General features: G+C 37.8%; 1 protein-coding gene and 1 long non-coding RNA gene across 2 annotated transcripts; one reads left to right on the top strand and one right to left on the bottom strand.

The window, feature by feature from the left end:
- The first annotated feature begins 509 nt into the window (after positions 1 to 509).
- LOC122978936 (complement C3-like) lies at positions 510 to 27691 on the top strand. Its single transcript, XM_044346030.1, has 43 exons — positions 510 to 1753; positions 2594 to 2789; positions 2990 to 3152; positions 3735 to 3829; positions 4221 to 4309; positions 5184 to 5266; positions 5361 to 5448; positions 5618 to 5720; positions 6033 to 6153; positions 6434 to 6549; positions 6964 to 7110; positions 7873 to 7972; positions 8095 to 8189; positions 8312 to 8503; positions 8651 to 8806; positions 9104 to 9233; positions 11477 to 11545; positions 11809 to 12006; positions 12134 to 12251; positions 12371 to 12459; positions 12625 to 12764; positions 13597 to 13809; positions 14124 to 14175; positions 14284 to 14373; positions 14544 to 14750; positions 15139 to 15214; positions 15358 to 15517; positions 15682 to 15777; positions 17748 to 17904; positions 19125 to 19210; positions 19626 to 19703; positions 19837 to 19992; positions 20113 to 20175; positions 20307 to 20388; positions 20525 to 20573; positions 24408 to 24498; positions 24597 to 24686; positions 24784 to 24886; positions 25082 to 25171; positions 26132 to 26224; positions 26315 to 26398; positions 27047 to 27191; positions 27424 to 27691. Exons 1-43 carry the CDS (start codon positions 1677 to 1679, stop codon positions 27566 to 27568), a joined length of 4971 nt encoding a protein of 1656 aa, XP_044201965.1. The 5' UTR covers positions 510 to 1676; the 3' UTR covers positions 27569 to 27691.
- LOC122978939 lies at positions 22827 to 24401 on the bottom strand. Its single transcript, XR_006402775.1, has 2 exons — positions 23953 to 24401; positions 22827 to 23243 (listed from the first exon to the last, which is right to left on the bottom strand). It is a non-coding gene; the product is annotated as an uncharacterized LOC122978939 (long non-coding RNA).

Raw genomic sequence — 27691 nt, 5'->3', positions numbered from 1 at the left:
AAAGATCACATCTGGTTTGTTTGATCCCAACAAATCCAAAATGCAAAAACTACACATGGTTTTATGGGGGGTTATATATATGACTGTTTCTTGGCCGTGCACAGTCACTTCCTGGAGTCTTGACATCACTGTAATGTTGGCAGACAGAGCTACGTTAGCCAGTCTTTATGCTAAGCTAAGCTAACTGTCTTGTCTCTGCAAGAAAGGAGGAATCTCGTATTTCCCAAATATCAAACAAATTCTTTAAGACAAGCCATGTTATGAAAATTTCACAGTAACACAGGAAGAATGGGGCAGGACCTGAATGACAATCGCTCCAACATGGAGACAATTAAACTGGAAGTGATTCGATTCCTCTGTATTCCAGCTCAAAATACTAACTACACTGCTGGAGGTCCTGCAGAGGCGCTGTGGCAAATCACTTCCACATTTTCTACATCTGTCTCTCAGTGGCTCCAATTTGGAGAAGTGTCCATGTTTATGTTTATGTTTATTATTGAAGTTGTAGTGGGTGGTAGTGGTGTACCTCAGTGCTTTATATTGAAAAGTGTTCCTAATATTTAGTCCCTCCCATGTATGTTATTGGAGTGGACAAAATATTAGGGACACCATTCAATATAATGCACTCCAGTACACCAGCACCACCACCCACTGCAACCTCAATACTAAACATAAACACTTTTTGCTCCTATATACTACTTTTGTTTATATATGTTCTTTAATGTAAATGTTAATAAAAAAATGTCTCAAGTCCAATTTCCTGACAAAATATATTTTGTTGCAATCAATAGAGATGAAAGAGTTGTAATATATGAAATTCATGGATAAAATACCTGAGATATATGTCTGTTTTTGGCAAATTCAGCAAATTAAATACCTGACACGTCAACATGAAAGAAAAACCCAGAATTTACATGAAGCAGTCCCACTCATTAATTTACCACATTGCCCTCATTGGCTTTATACAACCAACCAAATTAAAGGGGTAGATGCCTTTGTATAAACAGGCAAAATCTCTGATGGTTGACATTTTTGTATATACAACATGCAAATCATTAAGTCCACTGAGTGATAGTATTATCTAAATTATTTAAAAATATATTATCATATAATTCAAGAAAGAAATAAACATTAAAATGATAGATCACAATTATTTGAATCAGATTGTCATTGGAGAAAATTCCTTGGTGCTGCAACTCAAAAAACCCTGCCAGATAGACTTTTACCTCAACAGTTGTCTGTGTGTTTGTGCATGTTCAATATGTTTATGTGGAAATATACTTATTCAGCAGGTTGAGAATAACCATAGGTGACTACATTTTACAAGCAAGAAAAAAACAAGGGAATCATATTAGAAAATGTACATCAGAAATGTTAAATTGCTGTTTTTATTTAATTCTGCAAAGAACTGTTTACTCAACAGTGTTCAGAAGTTAGTCAAGCATGTAAACCCTCATTGATTTTTTCTATTTACCCTTCAATGTTTATCAGAACTGAACCGTTTCTCAACTGTTGCTGGGAAATCATGTGTGTGTTTGTGTTTACACATGTGTACAGAAACCTTTGAGAAGGGGACGGATGAGACAGTAGTGAAGACAGGAAGAGTTGTGGGGGGATAAAAGAAGAGTGCTGCAGCTAGAGTCTTCATTGACAGCAGATCAGGATCGGGTAGGAGGATGTGTAGAACTCCACTGTGGCTGCTGGCCTCTCTGGCCTTTGCCTCCTTGTCTTCTCTGGCTGATGGAGCTCCATTGTAAGTAGACCTGGCTTACCTTCATACACTCTTCCTGAGATTTAATTAACACAGACAAAACAAAAGAATACAAAATATACAGTTTGTTTACTCAGCTTCCTGATATTCAAATTGTTGTGGTGAAACTGTAAGGAGCACAACAACAAGATCAGTGGTTCTCTACATTTATAATTTATTTAAAAAGTGTATGGATACGAAGGACGTATTGTGCACGTATTGGTTTAACACAGTTCTAATTTCATTTGTGTCTTACAAAATGGTGAGTGGACCAGTTTACAGTTTCATAAGTCAAGGTAATGTGGTCTTTCAAATGATGCCAGCAAGTTGGCCCACATTTGTTCTGAGTTTGCACAGTGATGCATTACACCACACACAGCAAACAGTTCTATTGATCCAGTGCTGGATTTTAGTTAAGATAATAAATAGATTACTCATTGTGTGTGAAGTCCATGCTAGATCAGATGATCCTCAGGCTGCAAAGCAGTGGTTCCAAATTAAACCTGAGGGGTCATAAGACAATTAAAGAAATAAGAAAGGGAAAATATGTAAACTATGTGAAATTCTGGACATTTCTACCTCTTTAAGTCTGTAAAAGTCCTTTAAATGAAATAAATATTGTAAGAAAATGTCCACACTAAGGCATTAACATGTGGCTAAGGGTTACAGCAGTAAATCTTGTGTTTAAATAGTGACAAACCTCATTGTCATTAGCATGTGTGTGGGGGTTATAGTGCCTTACAATTAAAAAGACCATGTTTGTCAGTAAGTCAGTGCATCCTGAGCAGCGGTGTGATTCAGTGCAGTGATACTGTCTCTCTCTCTGTCCCCACTGCTCTGCAGACAAGTGATGACTGCCCCCAACTTGTTGCGGGTAGGAACAGCAGAAAACATCTTTGTGGAGTGTCAAGATTGCACCGGAGGTGACATCAGGGTCGAAATCAAAGTGATGAACCATCCAACCAAAACCAAAAGGCTGGCAACCACATCTGTGACCCTAAGTGGAGCAAGCGGCTTCCAGAGATTCGGACAAATTACGGTAAAATAAATACTGAATGTACTGTATACTGTATGTTACTCTTACACAATACTTGACTTTTTGTATTTTGCCTGCATTCATCACCTAATTTGTAGAAATCATTTTCTCTATTAAGACCACAAACAATAGATTTAGCATCTATAAATGCTCATGACATATCGATTCTGCTGCTCACATAATGTTTATGTCTCTGGTTTCAGATCCCTGCTGGGGACTTCAGTAAGGATCCTAACGTGAAGCAGTATGTGTACCTGCAAGCTCAGTTCCCTGACCGTCTGCTGGAGAAAATCGTCTTAGTCTCCTTCCAGTCTGGCTACATCTTCATCCAGACCGACAAGACCCTCTACACCCCTGACAGCACAGGTGAGTTCGCATCACTGCTGAGAAATACAACGTCTACCCTTGTGAAAATATCTGTTGGTATGCTAAGGTATCTCCCTAGAAAATATATCACCCAATCTATGTCAGAAGGTAAAATGTATTAAGCTGCTGCAAAATTGAACAATAAACATTATGAACTACTTCTTTAGTGTTCATAAAGGACATTTTGAAAGCATTTATTCTTTACTGGTGTTGATAATGTACAATATCGATATCAAAATTCAAGAATAGACTTCTAAAGATGAACTATCATTTTTAAGGAGGTCTTTAAAGCAAGAGATAAATACACATTAACAAACAATGAAAAAAGAAAAAAACACATGAAAAATATTTAATAAATAGAGAATACAAACAGCTGCCAGAAAGCAAATACTCCCCCTCATACTCCCTTCCTAAAAATCCTCATCATATCTGAGAGCATCACAGTTTGACTAGCACATCTCTCATTTTTCAAGAGTGACTGCATGATAAACTACAATAAAATGAACTCTTCTTGTCACATAAGTGGAATAATAAAGTGAAAACTCAAAATAGATACACCATGACCTCTTCTCTGTCTCTCAGTTTATTACAGGATGTTTGCAGTGACGCCCAATATGGAGCCAGTAGAGAGAGATGACGCAACCCAAGCTGATACTTCTATTGCCATTGAGATTGTGGTAATGTATTTTATCTTTGATGAGCACAGAATTCAATTAAATATTGTAATGAGCTGTCACTGTTCAACTGTAGGTGAGATCATTTTCATACTTTCCACTTTGTGTCTGCATGCTTCTTAAACACCTGAATGACCTTTGTATTCCTTTGTTTCATCTCTTCTGACACACGTCCCACCCATAAAAATAAATGTCTCCCTCTAGTGGTTGTGTTGCAGCCTCTCCCTGAGAGGTAGACAAAAAAAAATTAAGAAATGTTTAAGACAGTGTCCAAGGACTGATCAGATTTATGGACAGTAAACAAAGGACTTGTTGAAAATATAGTATGATTTCAATAAATGTGTAAACTGACAAGGCTCATTTTTAATGATTGTTCAATTTTGCATATTTTTAGACCCCTGAAGGCGTCATTATGCCACTTGATCCAGTTTCTCTGGAATCAGGCATCCACTCTGGACATTTCAAACTGGCTGAAATTGTCAGGTTTGTATTTTATTTTACTTTAATTGCACTACTGTACATTCTGTTGTGGTTGGTAGGTGTTAGTGGGGAATTTAACATTTTTAACATGTAAAAATTTGGACTGGAAACAGGGTGAAACAGCTAGTCTGGCTTAAGTCTGAAAGTAAAAAGTTAGCAATTGACAGGTAACCAGCGCAGACTCCAGGAAGTTATTGCGTGGAGCCAAGAAATGCTCTGGCCCAATGATCAACCCCCCAGGCAAATTATTGTTTTCATACTTAGGTTATTGTACAAACAAAACACATGAGATATAACATGTTAATTAGTGAGCTAGTGAACATGTGAATTTTGTTATCTATGGACTGTGCCAGGCTAGTTGTTTCCCTTGTTTCCAGTCTTTTAAGCAAAGCTAACCAGCTGCTGGCTTTAACTTTATATTTAGTGTACAGATATGAGAGTGGTAAAGTATCAATCTTCTCATGTAACTCTCCATCAGAAGGCAATTATGTTTGTTTCCCAAAACTATTCCTTTTAATTGTATGGTAATTTATCATATCCAGCCTATTTCAATCTGAATATTTATTGTAAATGAATCATAGCACAGTTAATCCTATTAAATAATCAGTATAAACAGGGGTAAAACAAAGGTACCTTTCTAACAATTGTGTAGTTTGTCGGCCAACGTGAATGTAGGACACTAAAAGTGTGTTGCAGCAGCTCATTTGTTCATATCTCAACTTGTATAAGACATAAATAACTTGAATCTGAGGTTTGGACTATTACTACTAATATTTTAATCTTTTGCTTGATTATTGAAGTATTTGTCCTTGTGTGTGTGTGTGTGTGTGTGTGTGTGTGTGTGTGTGTGTGTGTGTGTGTGTGTGTGTGTGTTAAGTCCCGGACTGTGGAAAGTGGTTACCAGGTTCCACAGCAACCCACAGCAGAGCTTCTCTGCAGAGTTTGAAGTCAAAGAATACGGTGAGTCCTTCTTTACTTGGACTGTCATTTAAAAACCTATACAACTTACTCTTTACCTGATTGGACATCTAATAAAATGTTTTCAATTTTTCAGTGCTGCCAAGTTTTGAGGTTAAACTGATGCCTCTTACCGCTTTCTTCTATGTGGACAGCAAAGACTTCACCGTCGACATTAAAGCTAAGTAGGTGCAGGTTTTTGTTTTGTGGATTTGGAGAATGAGTTTGATTGGTAGATTAGATTGGACGACAAAGTAAAAGGTGTTTTGACTATTCTCTTTGTAATAGTTCCTATTCTAACTCTCTCCTGTTTTATTTGATTGATTAAAATGTGTCCTTCTCTTGTGGCTTTAGGTATCTGTTTGGTGTAGACGTGGATGGGACAGCCTACGTGGTGTTTGGGGTTGTGCAGGAGGGTCAAAAGAACAGCTTTCCCAGCTCTCTTCAGAGAGTGCCGGTGAGTGCATACTAATACTTTTGCCGCATCTCTATCTGTCATACTAGGTGTGTCTAATCTCTCATATACACAAGCATATAAACTCAAATCTGGCCTTTACCAGTGCTACAAAATCTGCAAGACTGCAGAACATGAAAAATGTCTGGGATTTTACTGTTGTCCATATGTCAGTTATAATTGTTATATTCAGAGAGAGGTATTCAAGTTCAGAATTAAGCCAGATTAACATAAGAATTTACACACCCAACAAAATTCCTATCAACTGTCCACTGACTGTATTTCAAGATGCATTTCTGTATTATGTCACATTAGGTCGAGAAAGGTCTTGGACAGGCCATATTGAAGAGAGAGCACATCACACAGACCTTCCCAAACATCAATGAGCTGGTGGGGAAGTCCATATTTGTAGCTGTCAGCGTGCTGACAGAGAGCGGTAAGAAAGAGAGACTGTGTTTCTGCCTGTTCAGTACGTTTGATCATGTGGGAATCATATGATTTAGCAGCACAACAGGGTTCAAATTAACCATCAGTAACGTCTAAAATTTCCAACACAAGAAAGAGAAAGAAAGAAAATAAAAATGCCATATCAGGATAAGTATGTCAGAAATTGAATGGATTTACATTGTTTCTGTATCGATTAATCATGAATGAAGCAAAAATGTGTAAAAATACTTTTTGTGTGCATGTGTTTGTGTTTCTGCATCATCTCACAGGTAGTGAAATGGTGGAGGCAGAGTTGAGAGGCATCCAGATTGTCACATCACCTTACACCATCCACTTCAAGAAAACACCCAAATATTTCAAACCAGGAATGTCCTTTGATGTTGCGGTAAATAATTCTACTTTAAATAAACACTTTCCAGAAAACATTTCACTGCTGAAATACAGTCACAGTTTGAACCCAACTTTCATACCATCAATTATTGTTTTCTTTCTTCTTTTTTTTTTCAAAAGCCACATGCTGTTTAATGCTCCCTAAATCTCCATAAAACTGTAACTGATTAGTGCAATGATTCAATTTGTCTGGATCATTATGATGCAAAACAGATCTTTACACAGTAGAAATTCACACATAAACACACAGGGTCACTATATATTAAGTCATAATATTTAGTGCCCAGCTTGTGCAGTTTGCAGCCAAAGTAATCTAATAGCATCAGGTTACCATTAATAATATGTCATTAAATAACAATAATAGTTAGATCTTTTCTGATTGTTCAGCTGTTTGTGTCTTGGGTGGCAGGTTGAAGTTCTGAATCCTGATGAGACTCCAGCACATCGTGTTGATGTGATGGTCGACCCAGGCCAGGTGCGCGGCGTCACTGCATCCAATGGCATGGCCAGGGTTACCATCAATACAGAGGAACAGGCTCCAAGACTGACGATCACTGTAAGTCTCCAAAATGTTTTGAAAGTCTTTACCCTTTTGCATTACAGCCAGGTTTGGCAAACGGAGGCTTAAATCTGCAACTTTTAAGCTAAAAGGAGAACAAATATTAGGTTCACATTCGTCAGGTGGCCAGAAATGTAACTCCAAATGAAGGCTAATGTGGTTCTGTTTCTGCTGGATATGAAAGTTGATCAACATTATCATCATTATCATCATTATAAATATATAAGCTAGTAATACAGGAGGCTGTGTATGTTCATGTTTTTCTGCCCCCTGGTGGCAAAACTCATTGGGGAGATGACTGACAAAAAGCCAGGCACAGGTTTATTTGTGAAGTTAGTGGTGTTCTTAATACTAGTTGAGTTGTAGGGTCAGTTAATGCTGGATGTCAGTTAAAAGTGCCTTAACTCAGGAGAGAAAAAAGAACAGTTTTTATTAACACAATTAAATGGCAAAATTTAAAACAGCCCTCAAATAGGACAAAGCCGTATCGTTTGCAAGCTCAAAAACGAATTTGGCAACGATGACCGGCCTTTATTATACAGTGTCACTCTATTATCTGTAGGTCCTTTTCTGTTCTGTCAACTGATGTTTATCTAAGGATACAAATCTTTTTTCTATTTCTTTAATTGTTTTTACTTTTTCTAGGCTGAGGTACGCTAGTCAAGGACAATATTGGATAGGATAGACCTGAGACTTTTCATGTGCATATATTTATTTAACAGTGCATGTACACTTACTTATGTGTGTGTTCAAATGCAGGCAAAGACCAAAAATCCTCGTATTCCACCTGAAAGGCAAGCATCAGCCACCATGGTAGCTCTCCCATATACTACCAAAAACAAAAACTACATCCACATAGGTAAGAAGCATCCTGAAACAACATGAGGTTTTAAAAGAAGATGTGGATGGCAGTGGCAGTGCTGCCTAAGTGCCAAGATCTCCTCTGTGTCTAGCAATAATCACAAAATGTAATTTTTGTAGGGGTGGATACAGCTGAGATGGAATTAGGGGACAACTTGAAAATCAACCTCAACCTCAACAGGCAGCAAACTCAAGAGAAAGACATCACATACCTGGTGAGAAATGTTTTATACCTGTGCATGTTTGTGTGTTTGTGCACATGCTTGAGTGTTTGTGTCTTGTGCCAATATGTACACACATGTTGGCTGAGTGCTGATGTTCAAATCTGTGCCCTCAGATCCTGAGCAGAGGTCAGCTGGTGAAACATGGCCGTCACAAGTCAAAAGGACAAATACTGATTTCCCTGTCATTTCCCATCACCAAAGAGATGCTGCCATCATTCCGCATCGTAGCCTACTACCATACAGTTGACAATGAAGTGGTATCAGACTCTGTTTGGGTGGATATCAAGGACTCCTGCATGGGCTCGGTGAGGCACACAACATTGAAGTAGTTAAACTAATGAAAAATCCACCCACAGTCAAGCTGATTTAAGTTCTAGGATATATTTTTATGTAACTGCTTTAACAAATGCAAATCTGCATGTTTCCTTCATTGTCCTTCTGTTCACATCTAGCTGAAGCTGGAATCATCGAGACCTGCTCCAACCTATGAGCCTCGCAGGATGTTTGGTCTTAAGGTCACAGGAGACCCAGGGGCCGTAGTGGGACTGGTGGCAGTTGACAAAGGCGTCTACGTCCTAAACAACAAGCACCGCCTCACCCAGAAAAAGGCAATTTCTTTATTCTATCTGTATTTTCCAAACTATTTGAAAGGGGATTCATTGAAAAATCTAGGTTTAAGACATAAATAACTTGTACACATGTTCCCTTTTCAGTATTTCTAAGGTACAGATAAATACTCTCTAAAAATAGATACAAAGTGTACAAGTGTGTTAGTCTGTGCTTTCAAATAATATCCAGTAGGATGATATTGTCATGCAGCAGATTTTTGGCATGCAATTTGTCATGTGAGTTTACTGATATGTCCGTTTAATTTAACCCTTGTGTGTTTGTATTTTGCTGCACAGGTGTGGGACCAAGTAGAGAAGTACGACACAGGCTGCACACCAGGTGGAGGGAAGGACAGCATGAGTGTGTTCTACGATGCTGGGCTGTTATTCGAGTCCAGCTCCGCTTCTGGGACCCCCTACAGACAAGGTGATACTACTTAATATGTAGTCTCATTGTTTTCCCTCCTCCTACTTATCTCATTCATCCATTCCCAACCAAACCCAGCTTGGGTGTGGTCAGAAATGCGCACCTTTAGCCACACCCAACAGTGATGTCACTGGGTCATTGAGTATACCTGTGCATCGCTGCAGCAAGAGAAAAACTTAAACCACTAGAGGTCAGCAAAGACATGATTTTCAAGTGGTGTTAAGTTGCTCTTCACATGGTTGGTTCACCCAAATTACATTATATTTCCCTTTTGTTGTATCTGATTGATTTCACTTTATTGTTGAAATCAAGAAGTTAAAGCACTGGAGGTCAACCAAGATAAGGTATCTTGCCATGCAGATGGTTTCAGGGACTCTGTAGTAAGTTTTTTTTTTAATGTCATTTTTTAATGCTCTCAGCACAACTAACAAAATTTGCAAAAAATCAGCAACAGATATCTTATCTCCAAAACTACCTGCCAAATACCACTAGGGAAAGTGAGAAAATTATTAACTAACATTTAATTTAATTAACTTATCTTTTAAACACAGCTCCTTTCAGATGACTGGAAATGTGCTATTGTCACGCCTATTTTTGAATCTGGAGACCGCCTTGAAGCCAGTAACTACAGACCAATAAGTATACTGTTAGTACTCTCAAAGATTGCTGAGAAAGTTGTCATTAAACAACTGACAACATTTCTTAATACAAGCAGTTTTGGTCTACATTGTATGCAATTTGGCTTTAGAGCAAATCATTCCACTGAAACTGCTACCTTGCACTTGATAGAGCAAATTAAATCAAGACTCAACAAAGGAGGAGTAGTTGGTGCTGTAATTTTAGATCTGCATAAGGCATTTGACTCAGTCAATCATGATGTTTTGATATCGAAACTCTCTAAATTTAACTTCACATCTAGAGCACTGGCATGGACGTCTTCATATTTATCTAATAGGATACAATGTCTTAAAGTTGGTGACACACTGTCCAGTAACATGAAGTGCACAATAGGTGTTCCACAAAGGTCTGTGTTAGGTCCCCTATTATTTAGCCTATATATTAATGATCTCCCACAACAGTGTCATGATGTAGAACTACAAATGTATGCAGATGACACCATTGTGTACACACCTGCAAAAACAGCTGAGTTAGCTGCTGCTAAGCTAACAATTGTATTGGGAAGGATCACACATTGGCTTGATCAATCATGTCTGAGTCTAAATGTAAACAAGACAAAAGGTATGTTTTTCTCTAAAACCATGCTACAACCTCATAATATTACCTAATATACCTCCTGATATTTTCATCAAAGGTGAAAAGATTGACATAGTTACTGATTTTAAATATCTTGAACTTTAAGAAACATGTTAAAAAACAGTTAAAATCATAAAGTACAACTTAGCAAATTTCAGACATGTTAGAAACTGTCTCTCTTTGGACACAGCCAAGATATTTATGCATGCTATGATTCTTTCCCATATGTCTTATTGCATCACATGTTGGGGGCAAGCTGGAGAAACAATCATAAGTTTCTTATACAAACAAACTCTAAAAATTCAAAAGCCAATGCATTTCCATCACTGTAGTGTACTGGAGAAATACAATTTACTGAGCTTTGAGAATTTTAGATTATTCTCAAATTTGTGCCTAGTTTATAAAATTTTAAATGGTTTGGCCCCTTCTCCACCATGTGACTTTGTGTACACTAGCTCAGTAAATTCTATTAGATCCTCTAGAATATCCTCTATACAAGATTGTACCATTTAGTCACACTGCATTTGGACAGTCAGCTTTCTCTGTGAAAGCCACAACTCAGTGGAATGCCCTACCTGATGATATGAAGAACTGCAGTTCAATCAATACATTGAAGGCCAAATTGAAAAATCTACTAACGACTAATCAGTTCTGTGAGTCTAAACTTCATCTATGGTCTTCTCAGGTAGTCTTGCTTTTAATTTGACAAGTTTACATCATTAATTTCTAATTGACATCGTGGGTGTATGTAATGTGCTGTTGTGTTTGTATATGTATATGTATATGTTTTATTATATAACAGTCCAACAAATGATATATGCAATTGTAGATTCATTGTTCTCACACCTACACCCTGTCCCTTTGTCCAACAAGCTAAATGACCTCACTCTGATTTTAATAGCATCACGTCACAGACACCATGCAGAACTCAAGTCTACATTTAACCTTGTTGGGTTCCTTTAAAGATTTAGTCTGTGTTGCGTTTCCAGAATTGAAATGTCCGGCCCCCAGCAGGAGGAGACGAGCCACTACTATAACAGATGTCACAACCAGCTTAGGTAAGAACCACAGCTGAAACTATCCAATAAACACATATCCAGTCCCCTGTGCCACACAGCTTGGACTCTCCAAAATGTTTGTAGTTACAAACAATATTTGTCTTTGCAATTCTGTCTATCAATGGAAAGATAGAAACACAATTCATATCTCTATTTTCCCTATTTTCAAATGTATTTACATTTTAAATAACTGTCCAGTTGTACGTCACCCCTCTTCTTGCTCTCTATACCTTCTCACCTCTGCTTCTCCTCCTTCTTTCCAGTGAAGCTATATAAAGAAGAACTGCAACGTGACTGTTGTTTGGATGGCATGAGGGACACCCCCCTCTCTTACACCTGTGAGGTGCGCAGCGAGTACATCACTGATGGTACAGCCTGTGTCGAGGCCTTTCTGCACTGCTGCAAAGAGCTGGAAAGACAGCAAGCTGAGATGAAGCATGACAGCCTACAACTGGCTCGCAGTAAGAGACAGGGACGAGGGATGGGAGAAAAGCCCTGGGTGGTTACTTTCCATGGTTATAGAGAAAGTTAGAAAAGAATCACTGTCTCCCAGTTAAAAATAGTAACCTTTTTAAATGTATTCATCAGGTGAGGAAGATGACAGTTACATGGACAGCAACGAGATTATTTCTCGCACCAAGTTCCCTGAAAGTTGGCTGTGGTTAGATATCACACTGCCTGCTTGCCCTCCACAAACACCTGATTGGTGAGTCAACTGACATCTATAAAAAACATACAAATATACTGATAACTAATTTCATGACACCACTTGAGTTTAAAATGACCTTTTACCTGTCAACCTGATTACAATTTTCTATGTTTCAGTGAAAAAACATTCCATCAGAGAAATGTCCCTTTGCAAGACTCAATCACAACCTGGGAATTCACTGGCATTAGTCTGTCAAGAACCAATGGTGAGGATATCAGTGACTAAAATCTGTCTTGTGCTTTAATTGTGCCTCTTTAATCTTAAAGCCAAAAGCCCTCTATTGTACTGCCTCTCCATCCCTCACACTTGTTTTTCCTTTTCTGTCATCCCTTGTTTTGTTGTGTTTCTTTTAATCCCTCCCATCTTTAAGGAATCTGTGTTGGCGATCCGTTAGAGGTAATTGTCCGGAAGGATTTCTTCATTGATCTCAGGCTGCCTTACTCTGCTGTTCGTGGAGAGCAGGTAGAAGTTAAGGCAATTCTCCACAACTACACCCCAGACCATCACACAGTAAGTCTATGTTACTCTGCTCCGGTGTTTCAGGACATTCAGCAAGCCGATGAGACCATGATATTTTTCTGGAGAGTTTGCAAACAGAAGAGCAAAAACAATAGTAAATATTGGACTGATATACAACATGAGAGATAATAAATGAAAGTAAAGCAAGAAGCAATCCTTTCTCCAGTCTATGATAACTGTGATGTCTCACTGCAATATTTGCTGTGTGCCTTTCCATTCTTAAGATCAAATTGATCTTTTAGGAAACAGTTTAAAAAATGATATTTTCTTCAAATGGGGATGGAATCATTAACTGACTTAAACTGATACTGATCATTATTATCATCAATAATCATGCAAATCCCTTTTTAAAGGTGCAGTGTGTAGAATTTAGTGGTAAGTAGCAGAACAGGCTTAGCAATATATCTACATAGAAAGCAGGTCCTCCTCCACAGAGACTGCCATTTTTTTTCTGCAGTAGCCCAGAATAGACAAACCAAACACTGGCTCTAGAGAGGGCCTTTTGTGTTTTTTTGCGAGTTTCGTGTCCACCATAGGTGTTCCTACACACTTGGAGGGGGAGGGGTATTCAACTAGTTGTGATCTGCAACCTCACCACTAGATGACACTAAATCCTACACACTGGTCCTTTAAGAAAAAAATAATGTTGTTGTTATTCTATAGATAAGGAAACACAGTGTTGAAAGTGATAAGAAATTATATGTAGATGCTCAGAAGAATCAACATACAGTATTTCAGAATCTTCTACTCAGGGAGGGGATCCTCATCTTCAATCAACTGCACATACCTCAGTTTCTCTCTCCATCTTTGTCTTGTTTTCAAGGTGCGCGTGGATCTGATTGAGGCAGACCATGTGTGCAGTTCAGCCTCTAAGCGTGGAAAGTATCGTCAGGAGGTTAAAATTGGGCCCGACACGACACGAGCTGTACCCTTTATCATTATTCCCATGAAGGATGGACAATACCCAATTGAGGTCAAAGCAGCTGTTAAAGACTCATCACTTCATGATGGAATCATGAAACCACTGCGGGTGGTGGTAAGAGGCTTTCAACCAGTTACAATCAGTTTGTACAGTTGCCCTATTTAGCCACTTGATTGAGATCAAAGTCATGTTACTTATTGTCATTAAAGGGAAACACTCATCTTTTGGGGCTTAACTTTGATGCATGTTTAGAAGACTCTTGTTTTCTGTATATCAGTCTTTTTAAATGCAACTGAAAATAAGAAAAACAGACTAAGAAAGATAGAGCAATATTTGAACAAGGAAGCCATGTTGTATTTTCCTACACACCAGCCTATAAAGTTTACTCAAAAATATTTTCTCTGATGTTTGTCCTGTCGTTTCTCCAGCCTGAAGGCGTACTGATTAAATCTCCTCAAATTATAATTTTGGACCCTAAAGGTTTGTGTGATGAGATTACCCATTAAATGGCTGCAATATAGGAGCAACGAAATAATTTAGTAATATCATATTTTCTTCCTCCAACTTGACCATGGTGCGTCCCTTTAGGTGGTAAACAAGAAGAAATTATCAACAGTGCAATTCCTAAGAAGGATTTGGTTCCAGACACACCTACTAGCACACAGATCTCTGTGACAGGTGAGATATAATGTTGTATGGGCAAACAAAAAACTGCACTGGTGTAAACTGTTACTGTTGTTGCTTCTCATTGGCAATGACTGGTTGTGCGGGACCTTTACATGTTTGTTTGGTTGTTTCTCCCAGTTGATCTATAATGTTATGGTTTCTGTGTATGTGTGTGCATGCAGGGAGAGAGCAAGTAAGTCATCTGGTGGAGAGCGCCATTAGTGGGACGTCAATGGGTAGTCTGATTGTCCAGCCCTCAGGCTGTGGAGAGCAGAACATGATCTACATGACCCTGCCTGTCATTGCAACCACATATTTGGATAAAACCAACCAGTGGGAAACCATTGGCCTTCAGAAACGTGGCGAAGCTCTGCAACACATCAAAACCGGTAGGCACACATAGATACAACAATTAGCACAAAAACCTCTATCTATCGGATTTCTACATTACTGACTGGCAGAAGTGATATCAAAAAAGACAGTGGTAGACAGCAATGCATGCTGCTCCTGCCCCACAGATCCTGGCCAGGAACATTCAGAATATGGGTTGAATGAATGCAACACATAGACTACAGCAGTTTTCACTAGGATTGTCTTACTTTTTTTTTACATCCATCAAAATTATTTGAAAGATGCTATAAATTGCAGAAAAAAACATGACCTTATACACGTTAAATGGGGATCACACTTTAACAAGACTTCTCAAATTGTCATACATTGGATAAGATTAATTAAATGGCAGTCAGTGAAAAGGTTGTGGGTTTTGTTTGTGTCCAGGCTACCAGAAGCAGCTGACTTACCGTAAGAAGGATGGTTCTTTTGCTGTTTGGCCCAATTATCAAAGTAGCACGTGGTGAGGCATCAAAACATTCATAATCACATATGTAAATGTTTGCTCATCCTACTTAACTTAGATTCCAACGTTGTGAGGATGGGTGTATCTCATGTGAAAATAAATTTAACTAAACTTTTACACCCTCTCCTCTCCTCTCTAAGGCTGACAGCATATGTTGCCAAGGTTTTTGCCATGGCCAACGGTCTGGTGGCAGTGGAAAAAGATAAGATCTGTGATGCTGTCAAGTTTCTAATTCTCAACGCACAACAACCTGATGGCCTGTTTAGAGAAATTGGAAAAGTGATCCATGGAGAGATGATTGTGCGTGCAATGATTTCAGTTACATCAGTCTTTAATTGATGCTAAAAAATAGCTACTGAGACAAAAACAATCACATCACTATGATCTTACAGTATATAAACAAAGAGATGTTCATGCTGTTGATATTGATGATGGTTCTGACAACTGTGTGTCTGTGTGTGTAGGGTGATGTGCGTGGCACAGATTCAGATGCCTCCATGACGGCCTTCTGCCTCATTGCTATGCAGGAGTCACGCACACTATGTGCTGCCACAGTGAATGTGAGTACCTCACCTGCAAACATCTTTTTTCCTCACCAGTTTTATTTTTTCATTCACTGACTACAAATTAATGATAAGCAAAAGCAAGCTTTCTGCAGTCACTGAACCACCATTAAGCAATAGACCGCTAGCTAATCCCTGCTCCCCTAGTTACTGTTACTGCTTTCCATTCTTGCATGGCACATATGTGGTTTACAATACTCAGTGTAGCACAAATTTTAATCATGTTTCCAGAAAATTGGCTAAAGAAAATGAGAATGCATGACTTAATGCATGTTTTCATCAACTACTGTTGACTTCAAATGTTAGGAATCGGGCACATCAAGATACAAAGTTACTGGTGCTAATTCTCCAGTTTGGTGCTATGAAACCATTGCAGAAGATGAGGGTGCAACAAGCTGACGTAACTGAAAGAACGCTAGTCAAACCTCAAACAATGGAAAACCATGTGGAAATGTGATGGACATATTACATTTATATTTGTCTCATGTATTAATCTGGGGAACGGTATAGTCTCCTCATCTGTCTACATGGTATTTGTAGTTTCTTCAATGAAGCTTAAATGACATTTAAGTCACATGCTTCAGGTTTCTATTGTACTTTGTTGCATTTTGATTTTATCAATATATCATCTTTTCCACCTCAGCCAAATGTAAAAACTCTTTTTCAAAATTTCAGGGTTCTTTATGCACAAATTGAAAATGTACAACAGGTGGATAATGCACTTAATAGTAACAGTGACAGATTGAAAATTTGGAGAAAGTTTTAAATATAAGACAGAGGTAGATAAAAGCAGGCAAAAGCATTTCTAGCCAGTGACCATCAGTTTTGCAAGCTAGCAAATTTATCAGCTGAGGCAAAGTAGATAATTAATCTAACGTTTGCTATAGACCTAGTTAGTCCTAGTTTCATTAAGTTGCTTTCAAACAAACAACATTGATATTCTGTGTTTTGAGTCGGCAGGGCAGAATGCAGCCACAATGGCTCCCAGCTGCCTCCGATCCTTCCAACCTGTAGGCTACACCACAGGCTGCTAATATCAACCAAGTGTATAGGTGTACCATTCAGGAAACTCTGATGCCAGTAAAATCAACTCCTGTATTGTTTCCCAATGCTCTTCCCTAACTGTGGTTTCTGTGGTTGCTATGGTCACACGGCAAGCCACGGCAGCAAGTTGGAAAAGCTGAACCATAATGAACTCTAACTCTGTAGAAGAATAGGTACTCTAATAGAATAGGTACCCAGCAGTTAAAAAGTAACTACAGTTTAAGTTCTTTATAAGTACCAAAGATGTTGCCCCCTTATTCCATAGCGTCACATCTTGTTCCCCTGTACCTACGTATATGTATTGGTATGCACTGTACTGGTACACCATTAGTAAAAAAGATTACACTGTAACTACGGAGTAATTAAGCTGTACGTTGTGGGCTGTAATCTAAAGCGTCACCAAAGTTACCAAAGATCTGTGCACATTCAAAAGAGCGGCAGCTGCCCTTCTTCTCCTTGTTGCTCCAGCCTTGGCAACACATCACTTTTACACTGAAATCAAAGGAGGCGGCAGCAACAACTACTTGCTGTCTGAAGGCACCTTTAAAAAACAGTAAAATCAGACTTATTTTGTTGCAACATAACTGTGTAACAGTGTTTCACTTTTAACAGGACTAGAGAAATTCCTTTGAAATTCCTCTTGTGTTTATGCATAACATCATTACCCCACACCCCAACAGTAACCAACTCAGTAACTCAGTAACTAGGCTCAGTATGGCTCATAAGGCAAAGAAGATGGTAAGAGAGGGAACAATCCAGACTTGTCTCAGGTTCAAATACTGCTCTAACATACAGAGTGGTTATTGAAAATGAATGAGTTGCTGTCTTCTCCCCCATTTTAAAGCCTTTTGTGTTCATTTTTACTGTCTGCCTGTTCTCCCATTCTCTTCTTCCTCCTTCCTTCATCTTCTCCTACTGTCCAGAGTCTGCCAGGCAGTATAGACAAAGCTGTTGCCTACCTGGAAAAGCGTCTGCCTAGCCTCACCAACCCATATGCTGTTGCCATGACATCATATGCCCTGGCCAATGAAGGCAAACTGAACCGGCAGATCCTCTACTCCCATAAATTTGTTTCTCCAGGTGTTGTCACACAACAATATTGTTTATCATATTCAGAAACAGCATCTATAGATGGACATTGACATGGCCAAAATAATCTGATGATTTTACTTCATCACAGATACAGGAATATCAGTATCAGTGAATACATTAGACAATAAAAACTGCAGTAGAGAAATACCAACAATATATCTTAGCTAATTAAGAAACAGTATCTCATTTACATGGATTGTCCACCAGAACAAATGTTATTTTTCAACATTGTTCAAGACATTCAAAAGCAGTGGTGGAAGAAGTATTCAGATCCTAGAAATACTGTTGTCTAAAAATATTCCATTACATGTAATAGTCCTGAGTTGAAAATGTTATTTAAGTAAAAGTACAGAAGTATTATCAGCTAAATACACTCCAACTATCAAAAGTAAAAGTATCCATAATGCAGACTGGCTTCTTTTAGAGTGTTATATTTTATTGGTAGCCTATATTATACTGTTTGTTTTTATCACTAACAAATACATGTAAGAACATTTTAATGTTGTAGTTTATCTCATCATAGATTAATAGTCATAGTACTGCATCATATTATATAAGTGTCATCATAAAATCATATGTTTCTTTATGATAATAATAATAGTAATAAACTTTATTTCATAGCACCTTTCACACAAAATGCATACCAAATTTTAAACAGAAAAGAGCAGACAACTGAAACAACAGTTAGAATATCAAAATATAATATTTTATGTGAAATCTTAATCTAAAAGCAACCAGTAACTATTAGAGGCAAATAATTGTAGTGAAGTAAAATAATAGTAATAATTCAATAATAAAAACAACAACATTAAGTAGAAATACAAAGTAGCATAAAATGGAAATATTCAAGTAAAGTACAAGTACCTCAAATGTGTATTTATAGACAATACTTGAGTAAATGTACTTAGTTACAATCCGCCACTGTTCAAAAGTGTGCTGCTCAGTACGAATATAAGAATTTTGAAATTTTAATCAATCTTTATCAGAAATGTTTGGTTATGTTAGGTGTTAATGTTAAAAGATAAATATCTGATATTTTAACTTTCAAATATCAATGTCAGTATCAGCCTCATCAGTCAGATTTTTTATTTAATTTTTCACAGATTAGGTTAGACATTTTAAGATTAGGGATTGGGAATTTAATAGTCGATTAAGCTTTTTACAGATACAGCATAACAATAAGAAATATTTGTCTGTGTCTCCTTCAGAGTTATCCCACTGGCCTGTTCCCAAGGGACGTGTGTACACCCTAGAAGCCACAGCTTATGCCCTTCTGGCTTTGGTCAAGGCCGAGGTGAGTACGTCCCAGTTATGTGTGTTTCACCAGCACGTCATGTTACAGAAAACATACAAGAGAGTCATTATTCTTATTAGCTCACGTAAAGGGCAGATGGTTGGTGAAGAGAGGCATTTCCATGACTGGAAACCAAAGTCAGTGAAATATGTCTCTCAGTAATGTCAAATGTAAAAATGAAGCAGACACTTTATTGTGATTGATTGATTCTATCAGACAAGTTTCGAGTCTCAGCAAGATGACTGTGTCATAATAATAGGAAAAATTGATTTGGTAATCTAACAATCTATGGTAGGCTTTAGAAACTGACAGGAAATAATTTAAAGTATAACCATAACAGAATTAAGATTTAAAAAATCAAATACACAGTCAATCAAACAGATTTCAACCCTTTTCTTGCCTTCTGTTAATAAAGGCCTTTGAGGATGCCAGACCTATTGTGAGATGGTTCAACAAACAGCAGAAAGTGGGCGGAGGCTATGGATCAACTCAGGTAACACAGACATTTCTGTCAATCTTGATACTGTATATTCATATACCACTATTTGTGCATCAACTGCACTTTTTTTTAAGGTCAAATGGGCTCAAGTTTCGTTGAACCCCCCACCCACTCTTTTTCCCTCCAGGCTACCATAATAGTGTATCAGGCTGTAGCTGAGTACTGGACAAATGCACAAGAACCAGAGTATGATCTGAATGTCGACATCCTATTGCCAGGCAAGTCAAAGCCTGACCAGTTCAACTTCAACAAGGAGAACCACTATGCCACCAGAACATCTAAAGTGAGACACACACACATCATGCACAAACACACATATCATACCATCGTGCATTCTGCTTTCTGTGTGTGTTTCCCCCGCTGACCCGTGCGTGTGTTTGTGTGCATATTTAAATCCCAACAGATCAATAATATAAACCAGGATGTGAAAGTGACTGCCCAGGGCACCGGAGAAGCAACGCTGACAGTAAGTAAAAGATAATATTTTTGTTTGGATCATCTGTTGTGTATTGATGTGTCCCTTTGGAATTCCAGATTATTTAATTTCATTTATCACAATGAATGCAATATTTAAATGCACTTTTGTCTATGTGACAGATGGTGTCACTGTATTACGCTCTGCCTAAAGAAAAGGAGAGTGACTGTCAACAGTTTAACCTGTCTGTGGAGCTCCTCCCAGGTAATTCTGTCTCTTCCACTTTATATATTAGTCTTTATTTGTTGCTTTTTGTGTTCCTTAAGTTTTTTTCTTTAATGAGAAAAACTATGTAAAATACTAATAAACTAAATACTACATCTACTGTTTGCTCCTCCAGAGAAAATGGAAGATGATGAGAAGATATACAAGCTGAAAATAGGAGTTTTGTGAGTACAATCAAGACGTAACACTGACTTGTGTTTCAGTAACATGGCTTTATACAGAACATTTTCTAACAAGCTATGGTCCTTCAATATTTCACTTCTTCCCTGCTCTGTTTCTATTTCTCTCCTCTCAGTTTTACCATAATTTTAATTGCCTGCAGTCAAGGGCCATTTCTAGCATTTTGGATCATATTCCATCGCTGCATCATATTCCATATGCATATAAATGGGACCAAATGCTGCTGTTTACACATAAAAAACTTATTTTAATTTCAGGGACTTAGCTTAGCATTGTTAACATCATCATCATCTTCAAAACTAGATGTTTTAGCAGCAAAGTCATCAATGATGTCATCATAGGACAGCTGCTGGCCAATCTCATAATGGACACAGATTATGGCAAAACCACTGAGGACGCTTGGTTATGTAACCCCTGCGCCTACCCTACGCCTAATGACCACAGGGTAGTTAAATGATACTGGACCAGTGTCTAAGTTCGTAGGGCGGGGTTGAAGATAAGTAAACTTACATTGATTACATTGAAACTTTTCTTTTGTAAGAAAATAAAATGATACAGCTAAAAGTGGCATTTTTTTACAAAAGAAAAACTTATTTTTTACCTTCTTCAGGTACAATGAACCAGTTTCACAGCAGGCCTTGACAACCGCTTGTTCTTTAATTGTGTTAAACTAATCTTTGATTCCTAAGAGGAAGAGACAGACTTACCTGGATTCCAAAGTTGGTAAGAGTACACCCTCGGCCTGCAGAACTGACCTTTGTAACCCTCTAAGTGGAGGTTGATCAATGATGCTCAACACACTTAGAAAGACCTCCTAAGAGACCATTTCTGACTGAACATCCTGAAATTATTGCCTGAAGTAAAAGCATAAAACTGACCCTAAGGTCACTTAGACCACAGAAAAAACAAAAAACCCTACCTTAAATGGGACACAGACCCTTTTATCTACACAATCCCAAGGTTATAAAACTCAAGAGGAACATTCCTTTGCAAGACTGCAAAATGAACTCCTATTATATTCCAAACCTTAATAACTGTGAAATTAGCCATTTAATCAGTATATGGGCCCTGTCAAATTGTTTATCTTAAAAATTCATAAAGAATGATGTAACTTTGATAAGTGCACTATGTTATATTGGTGAGATGTTGAAAAAGTTGGTCATCTTATATTTCATAATATTGTCATCTTTTTGATAAGGTTAGAAGTATAGGTTTGAATAATCTCACTTGTTGGTGTTTACATAGTCTATGCAATATTACTTGAAAATAAGTGTTAACTTTAATCATATATTGATTAGCACATTAGCTAGGAAGTCACCTTGAATGCTTTGTTACAGAAGTAATGAAATAACTATGTTGAATGTATATTTGTTTCTGAATGTTGTGCTAACCTCACAGAATTGCTGGTTTAACTCTTTTATTCACTATTTTACAGCAGGATCGTTATTAATCAGAAAATATTATGAAATACTTGAACGTTATAAAAAGAATGTGTTTACAACTTTAATGTGAAATACTTGGTCATAGTGACTTGAAGTGTGATTTTTGCATGTAAAAACACAAAATTAGACTTTTCCAAAAGTTCACTTATTTTCGAAAATGCAGGCTGCAGACACCAGCCACACCTGAAGTCTCCTGAGAACAAAGAAATTGAATATTCATCAGTAATTCAGCTTAGTTCAGTTTAAAAAAAACATTCAAAACTACTCTACTCTTGTCCAAACTCATAAAATAGCCTCACAGAGATTTTTCTTTGAGCTGGCCTCCTCCTCATGAGTAAGAAACTACCCCTTTAAGACTTCTCTTTCCTTTTTCTAAGTAAGCGCATATTTTAAACCTTTTTAAAACACGTTCAGTTATCGATCTTTTTAAGATTAAGCCTTGCATTTTCATATTTTCATAGTCTTTTATTTGAAGTTTCTTTCAAGCCAGAGTAAACACAAAGTGTAATCAGGAAAGTTTATTCTGCATTTAACCAAAAGATCACAAAAGACTCAAGCCTGTATCCCCACTGGCACGTTGTTTTACAAGAAGCCAGCAAAAGCCCAAATGGACCTCTGCACATCTGTGACCCAAAGCCAAATGATCATTCTGGGCTGAGACATCTCATCACAGCCTCACTTGCTCAGCAACTCACTTCTAAAAGTACTAATACTCCTACAACCTATACGAAACCCATATTTCTCCTCAATATTTCAGCAGATAAATATACTGTTAAAACCAATAACAGACAAAACTTAAACCAATTCAACTTTAATAACCAATTTTAATAAACCATGTACAGTAGACGTCTTTAGTTCCTCTAAAGCAATGTCCCTTATGGTGTAACAAAGTTCAGTTCTTTGTTATGTTCAAGTTTCATCAGTCCTTAGTTGTAGTCAGTCTATTCAGTGTTTAGGTCAGGTTCAGCCAGTTTTGGATCTGGTAGTTCTGAGGTCAGTTTATAGTTCTGGGTGCACCCAGTAATAAAAGCAAAGGGATCGCAGGCCTTGTAATACAGTCCCACCACACCACCACATAAGGGGATGAAGGAAAGGTGTCTTCCTCCGGGTAGATGAAGTACAAATAGTGGCTTGCCATCTTCTTCATCAAGGAGCAAATTCAGAATCCAAGGTCCAAGGCACGGTATCTTCAGGGCGTCTCAAAAACCTAGCCTGTATGACAACAGGGCAATTACTCTCGGTCATGTCTCCATTATCTGTGGCTATGGTGAATCAACACATCATTAAACTCTCAATATCCCACTACAACATAATAACAATTAGTTCAGTAGTTTTAACTGTACAATATCTTTTATGAACCGTGTTTCTCCTCTTTTTAACATCAATCATGAATTATGATTACACATTTTAACCATTTTAACATTTTAGAAATAACATTTCACATGAATTTATTCTTTTTTTAACCATGGACTGAGGTGGAGTACACAGTATTCATTTCTTACACACCTTATGTTTTTATAATAGAAGTAACATTTAGCTAAGTGCTTTCACTTCTATGTTATATCCTTATGCACAAATAAAATTGTTTATCACACTAGCAGTATGAAACTAGGATTGTTATTCTGTTATGCACATTAACACCATTATGACACAGTGGAAAAGTACTCGTGAGCAACATTTTACATCTCAGGTTTTTCATTCAGAGTAAACACCACAGAAATTTCCCTTTAACTTAAGGTCAACACTAATATCTCACAGCAGTAAAATATAATAGATGTTGCTCACACAATTCTGCATTGCACATACACACTCTCCCTGCAGAACCACATGTTGACTGTCTCATGCCAACTACAGGAGTTAGCTACACTAGCTTAGCAGAAAAATTAACTCACGAGACGTTACAAAAGAATAGTTAACCTACGGCACGCAGGTCCCTGGATTGTTCACTCTGTCATTCCACTTGTCTGCTGTCCTCAAGACACACATTACACATTTATTAACTTTTTACACTTTTTAATATCCAAAGAATTTCTCACTCACTGCGCACTCTTCTCTACTTCTGCTCTCATTAACATTTTAGAACATAGTGTGGGTAGAGAGTCCACCAACAGGAACTTTCAATACGCCACCTAACCAATGATTAACTAAAGTAAACAAAATCTGTCTGACAGGTAAATGAGTTAAGCTAAAATATAGGATAAAAGTGCTATATAAAATATAGCCATATAGCCCTTTAAGGGAGCCCACTGTCTGTGAAAAAAAACAGCTCATGGTGGCCTTGTAAGGATATTTATTAAAGCTTCACATTCTCACTTTCATTCTCTCTATCTGTTTTATTCTGTTTTTTAAAATATTCTGTCCATTTTCTGTGTTCAGCTTTAAGGACCCAGAGCGTGATGCAACCATGTCAATCTTGGATATTGGCTTGCTAACTGGCTTCACCGTTAACACAAAAGACCTCGATTTAGTAAGAGTCTTTACAGATATGCACATACCCATATAGAGATGTGTTTTATGGTCTAGAAAGTTGTCTAATCATGTTTGTGTGTATGTTTGTGTGTGTAGTTGTCCAAAGGACGTGCCCGCACCATTGCAAAATATGAGATGAACAATGTCCTGTCAGAAAGAGGCTCACTCATCATCTACCTAGACAAGGCAAGGCATCAGTATTACCTCCCTCTACCCCTTTTCTCTCTGCCTTGTTCTTTCTCTATTTATCTCTGTCTCACCTCTGTCTTACACCTCTCCATAGGTTTCTCGTGAACGTGTAGAGGAGATTGCTTTTAGGATCCATCAGAAGCTGAAAGTGGGTGTCTTACAACCAGCTGCTGTGTCTGTCTATGAATACTATGAACGTGAGTCTCAAAGACACTTATACTGTATGCTGCCTCTATGAGTTTCATGATTTTTTCTTTGCTGCTGATAAATATTCAAAGTAATTAACAGAATGGATAAGCAGACATTATTAGATTTTAGTATTTTATGATTATTTTGTGATGTACAGCAATCAGCACAAAATATTTTTTCAATATCTTTCTTTCTCATTGCAGAGACACGTTGTGTGAAATTCTACCATCCGGAGAGAAGAGCTGGACAGCTTTTGAGGCTCTGTACCAAAAATGAATGCACATGTGCTGAAGGTAAGCAGGATGAAGTCTCACGGATGATAAAATCTGTCTACAGCAGGCATACCTAAGCAAACCATACACCTAAAATTCTTCTAAAAGAAACACATAAACACAACACGAACAATGTGCTTCAAAGACGTAAAGCATATCTTGATCAATGGTTTGGGGGGGGTGATCATTCTGCTTTGTCTGTAAACGATTTAGTATTAATATTTGCTAATAAGCACTAAAACACAAAGTATAGCTTAGACAGATGGGGATCACCAAACTGATTACAATTCATTCTGAGGGAAACATTAATGTCTGTACCAAATTTCATGGCAATCCATTCAATAGTTGGAATATTTCAGTCTGAACCAAAGTAGTGGACCAACTGACAGACATTGCTAATATGGCTAAAAAGAATGGTCAAACCTTGATGACGTGTTTTCACAAGCTGAGTAGAACACCTCAGATGGGTAAATATGCATAAAATCAGTAAAGTGCCCCTTTAAGATCTGGCAAAGGAGATGGTCCCAGAATTTGTTTACCGTAAATCACCAGATGATAACATACAATACTATACAAAAGTTTTAGGCACTAGTGAAAAAATCGGGGCTCCATGGGGACCATACCATCTGTTGCAGGACTCTTTTCACTGAGGATAGCTCTTTGTGACTCTGGCTGTATGTTTGGAGTCATTGTCATGCTGCAGGTTGAATTTGGGACTGTTCATTTGCCTCCCAGATGGAAATATGTGTGGATAAGAATCTTAACATGTAAAGTGCTTGAAACCTTTGCACAGTACTGTAGTTATCAGCAAGCACCTGCTGGATCCTATAGGATCAGAGCAGTACTCAGAGCTTACAAAATTAAGTTGTGACTTTGATTACAGCTGCACTCACCCATCAACTTATCCACACATATGCACATGTGCTTATTTAATCAGGTCCTAAGTTGTGTATTTGTTTTGTGCCCATTGTCTGTTTCCAGAGAACTGCAGTATGCAGAAGAAGGGTAAAATCAACAACAATCAGCGCACAGCTAAGTTATGTGAGACTACACCGACCGGCACAATTGATTTTGGTAAGAAAATGTAAATGGACTGCATTTGTGTTAATGAGAGATCAAGGAAGTAAGTATGTGAGCTAACATCTGCATCTTGTCTGTCCTCAGTTTACAAAGTGAGAGTGGAAAACTTTGAGGACATTTTGTCCACCGACATTTATACAATGCGGATACTGGAAGTCATCAAGGAAGGTGGGTATTTATCTGCTTTGAACCTTCAAAACAAAACAAAAGTGCCTGAAAATAGGTGACATTTTTTGCCACTACCTTAGATATTTTAGTTTGACATTTTGGGGAATATTTAGGAAATTACTTTCTTGCCAAGAGTGAGATTAGATGATTGATACCACTCTCAGAAAGCTACAGCCAGCAGCTGGACAGTTTAGCTTGCATTGGCAGGTAACTAGCGGAGACTGCAGGAAGTTACTGGTCCTGGTCAAGAAATAGTCTGGTACACAACCCCCCCATAAAATGATGAATCATTGCTTTCACACTTAAATTTTGGAACAGATTAAACAAATGAGACATGCGTTAATTAGAAATTTAGAGGTGCTAGTAGGCAGATTTTGGACACAGCCAGGCTAACCAAGCTTACTTGGCTGGCTGCTGCTGTAGCTTCATATTCACTGTACTTACTGTATATAATTGTGTTATCATTCTTCTTATCTGAGTCACCAGGAAGCGAATGAGCACATTTTCCAAAAATGTCAAACTGTTGCTTTAAGTATAGTTCCACTTGGAAGATGTGAGAATACAATAGTTATGTTTCATACTGCACCTTTAGTTATGCATTTAATCCTTTAATCATTTTCTGTCTCTTCTCCTGCATTGTAATTACAGGAAGTTCTGATGTGGGTCCTGAGGGTTCCCTGCGCACGTTCCTCAGTTATCCACATTGCAGAGAGGCTTTAGATCTGAAGCGTGACAAAACCTTCCTTATCATGGGCACATCCAAAGATATTCACAGAGATGATGAGAGGCAATCGTAAGTTTGGTCTCTATTAAACTGTTTCACCGCTTTCTATTACCAAAACATACACAAAATCAGGTTTGCCTGTCATGTGCAGCTTAGTTTGTTGCTAAATTAGCTTTTTATGGAGAGGAAGGAGTCGTGCTTTTTCATCTGTTTATATTTCAATCCAAAAATTTAAATCTAGAGCACTACAGGTAGCTGACCACATGAACATACAATATGATTTTTACTTTGCTCTCCTCAGGTATCAGTATGTGCTCGGTGAGAGAACCTGGATTGAGTACTGGCCTACGAATGCAGAGTGTCAAACTATGGAACACAGAGCAGCCTGTGTGGGCATGGAGGAGATGGTCAATCAGTACGAAGTCTTTGGATGTCAGCAGAAGTGAAACTCAAGGAAATAAAATGTTCTTTTAAAATTAGCTGTTGTTTTGTGTAAAACTTCAACTGCTACGAGATATAAGTGATGTAAAAGTTGAATGTTATACTATGTTGATTAAAATTTAATCTTA

This window comes from Thunnus albacares, chromosome 3 (assembly GCF_914725855.1).
Source record: "Thunnus albacares chromosome 3, fThuAlb1.1, whole genome shotgun sequence".
Taxonomy (NCBI): Eukaryota; Metazoa; Chordata; class Actinopteri; order Scombriformes; family Scombridae; genus Thunnus; species Thunnus albacares.
This window is presented reverse-complemented; position numbering and strand designations above follow the sequence as displayed.

Excerpts from the sequence above, each read along its gene's own strand:
- LOC122978936 (XM_044346030.1), top strand. The coding sequence starts at position 1,677 with ATGTGTAGAACTCCACTGTGGCTGCTGGCCTCTCTGGCCTTTGCCTCC. Across the intron at positions 8,807-9,103 it reads ACCGCCTCACCCAGAAAAAG|GTGTGGGACCAAGTAGAGAA; the intron begins GCAATTTCTTTA and ends TTTGCTGCACAG. Across the intron at positions 11,546-11,808 it reads AGATGTCACAACCAGCTTAG|TGAAGCTATATAAAGAAGAA; the intron begins GTAAGAACCACA and ends CCTTCTTTCCAG.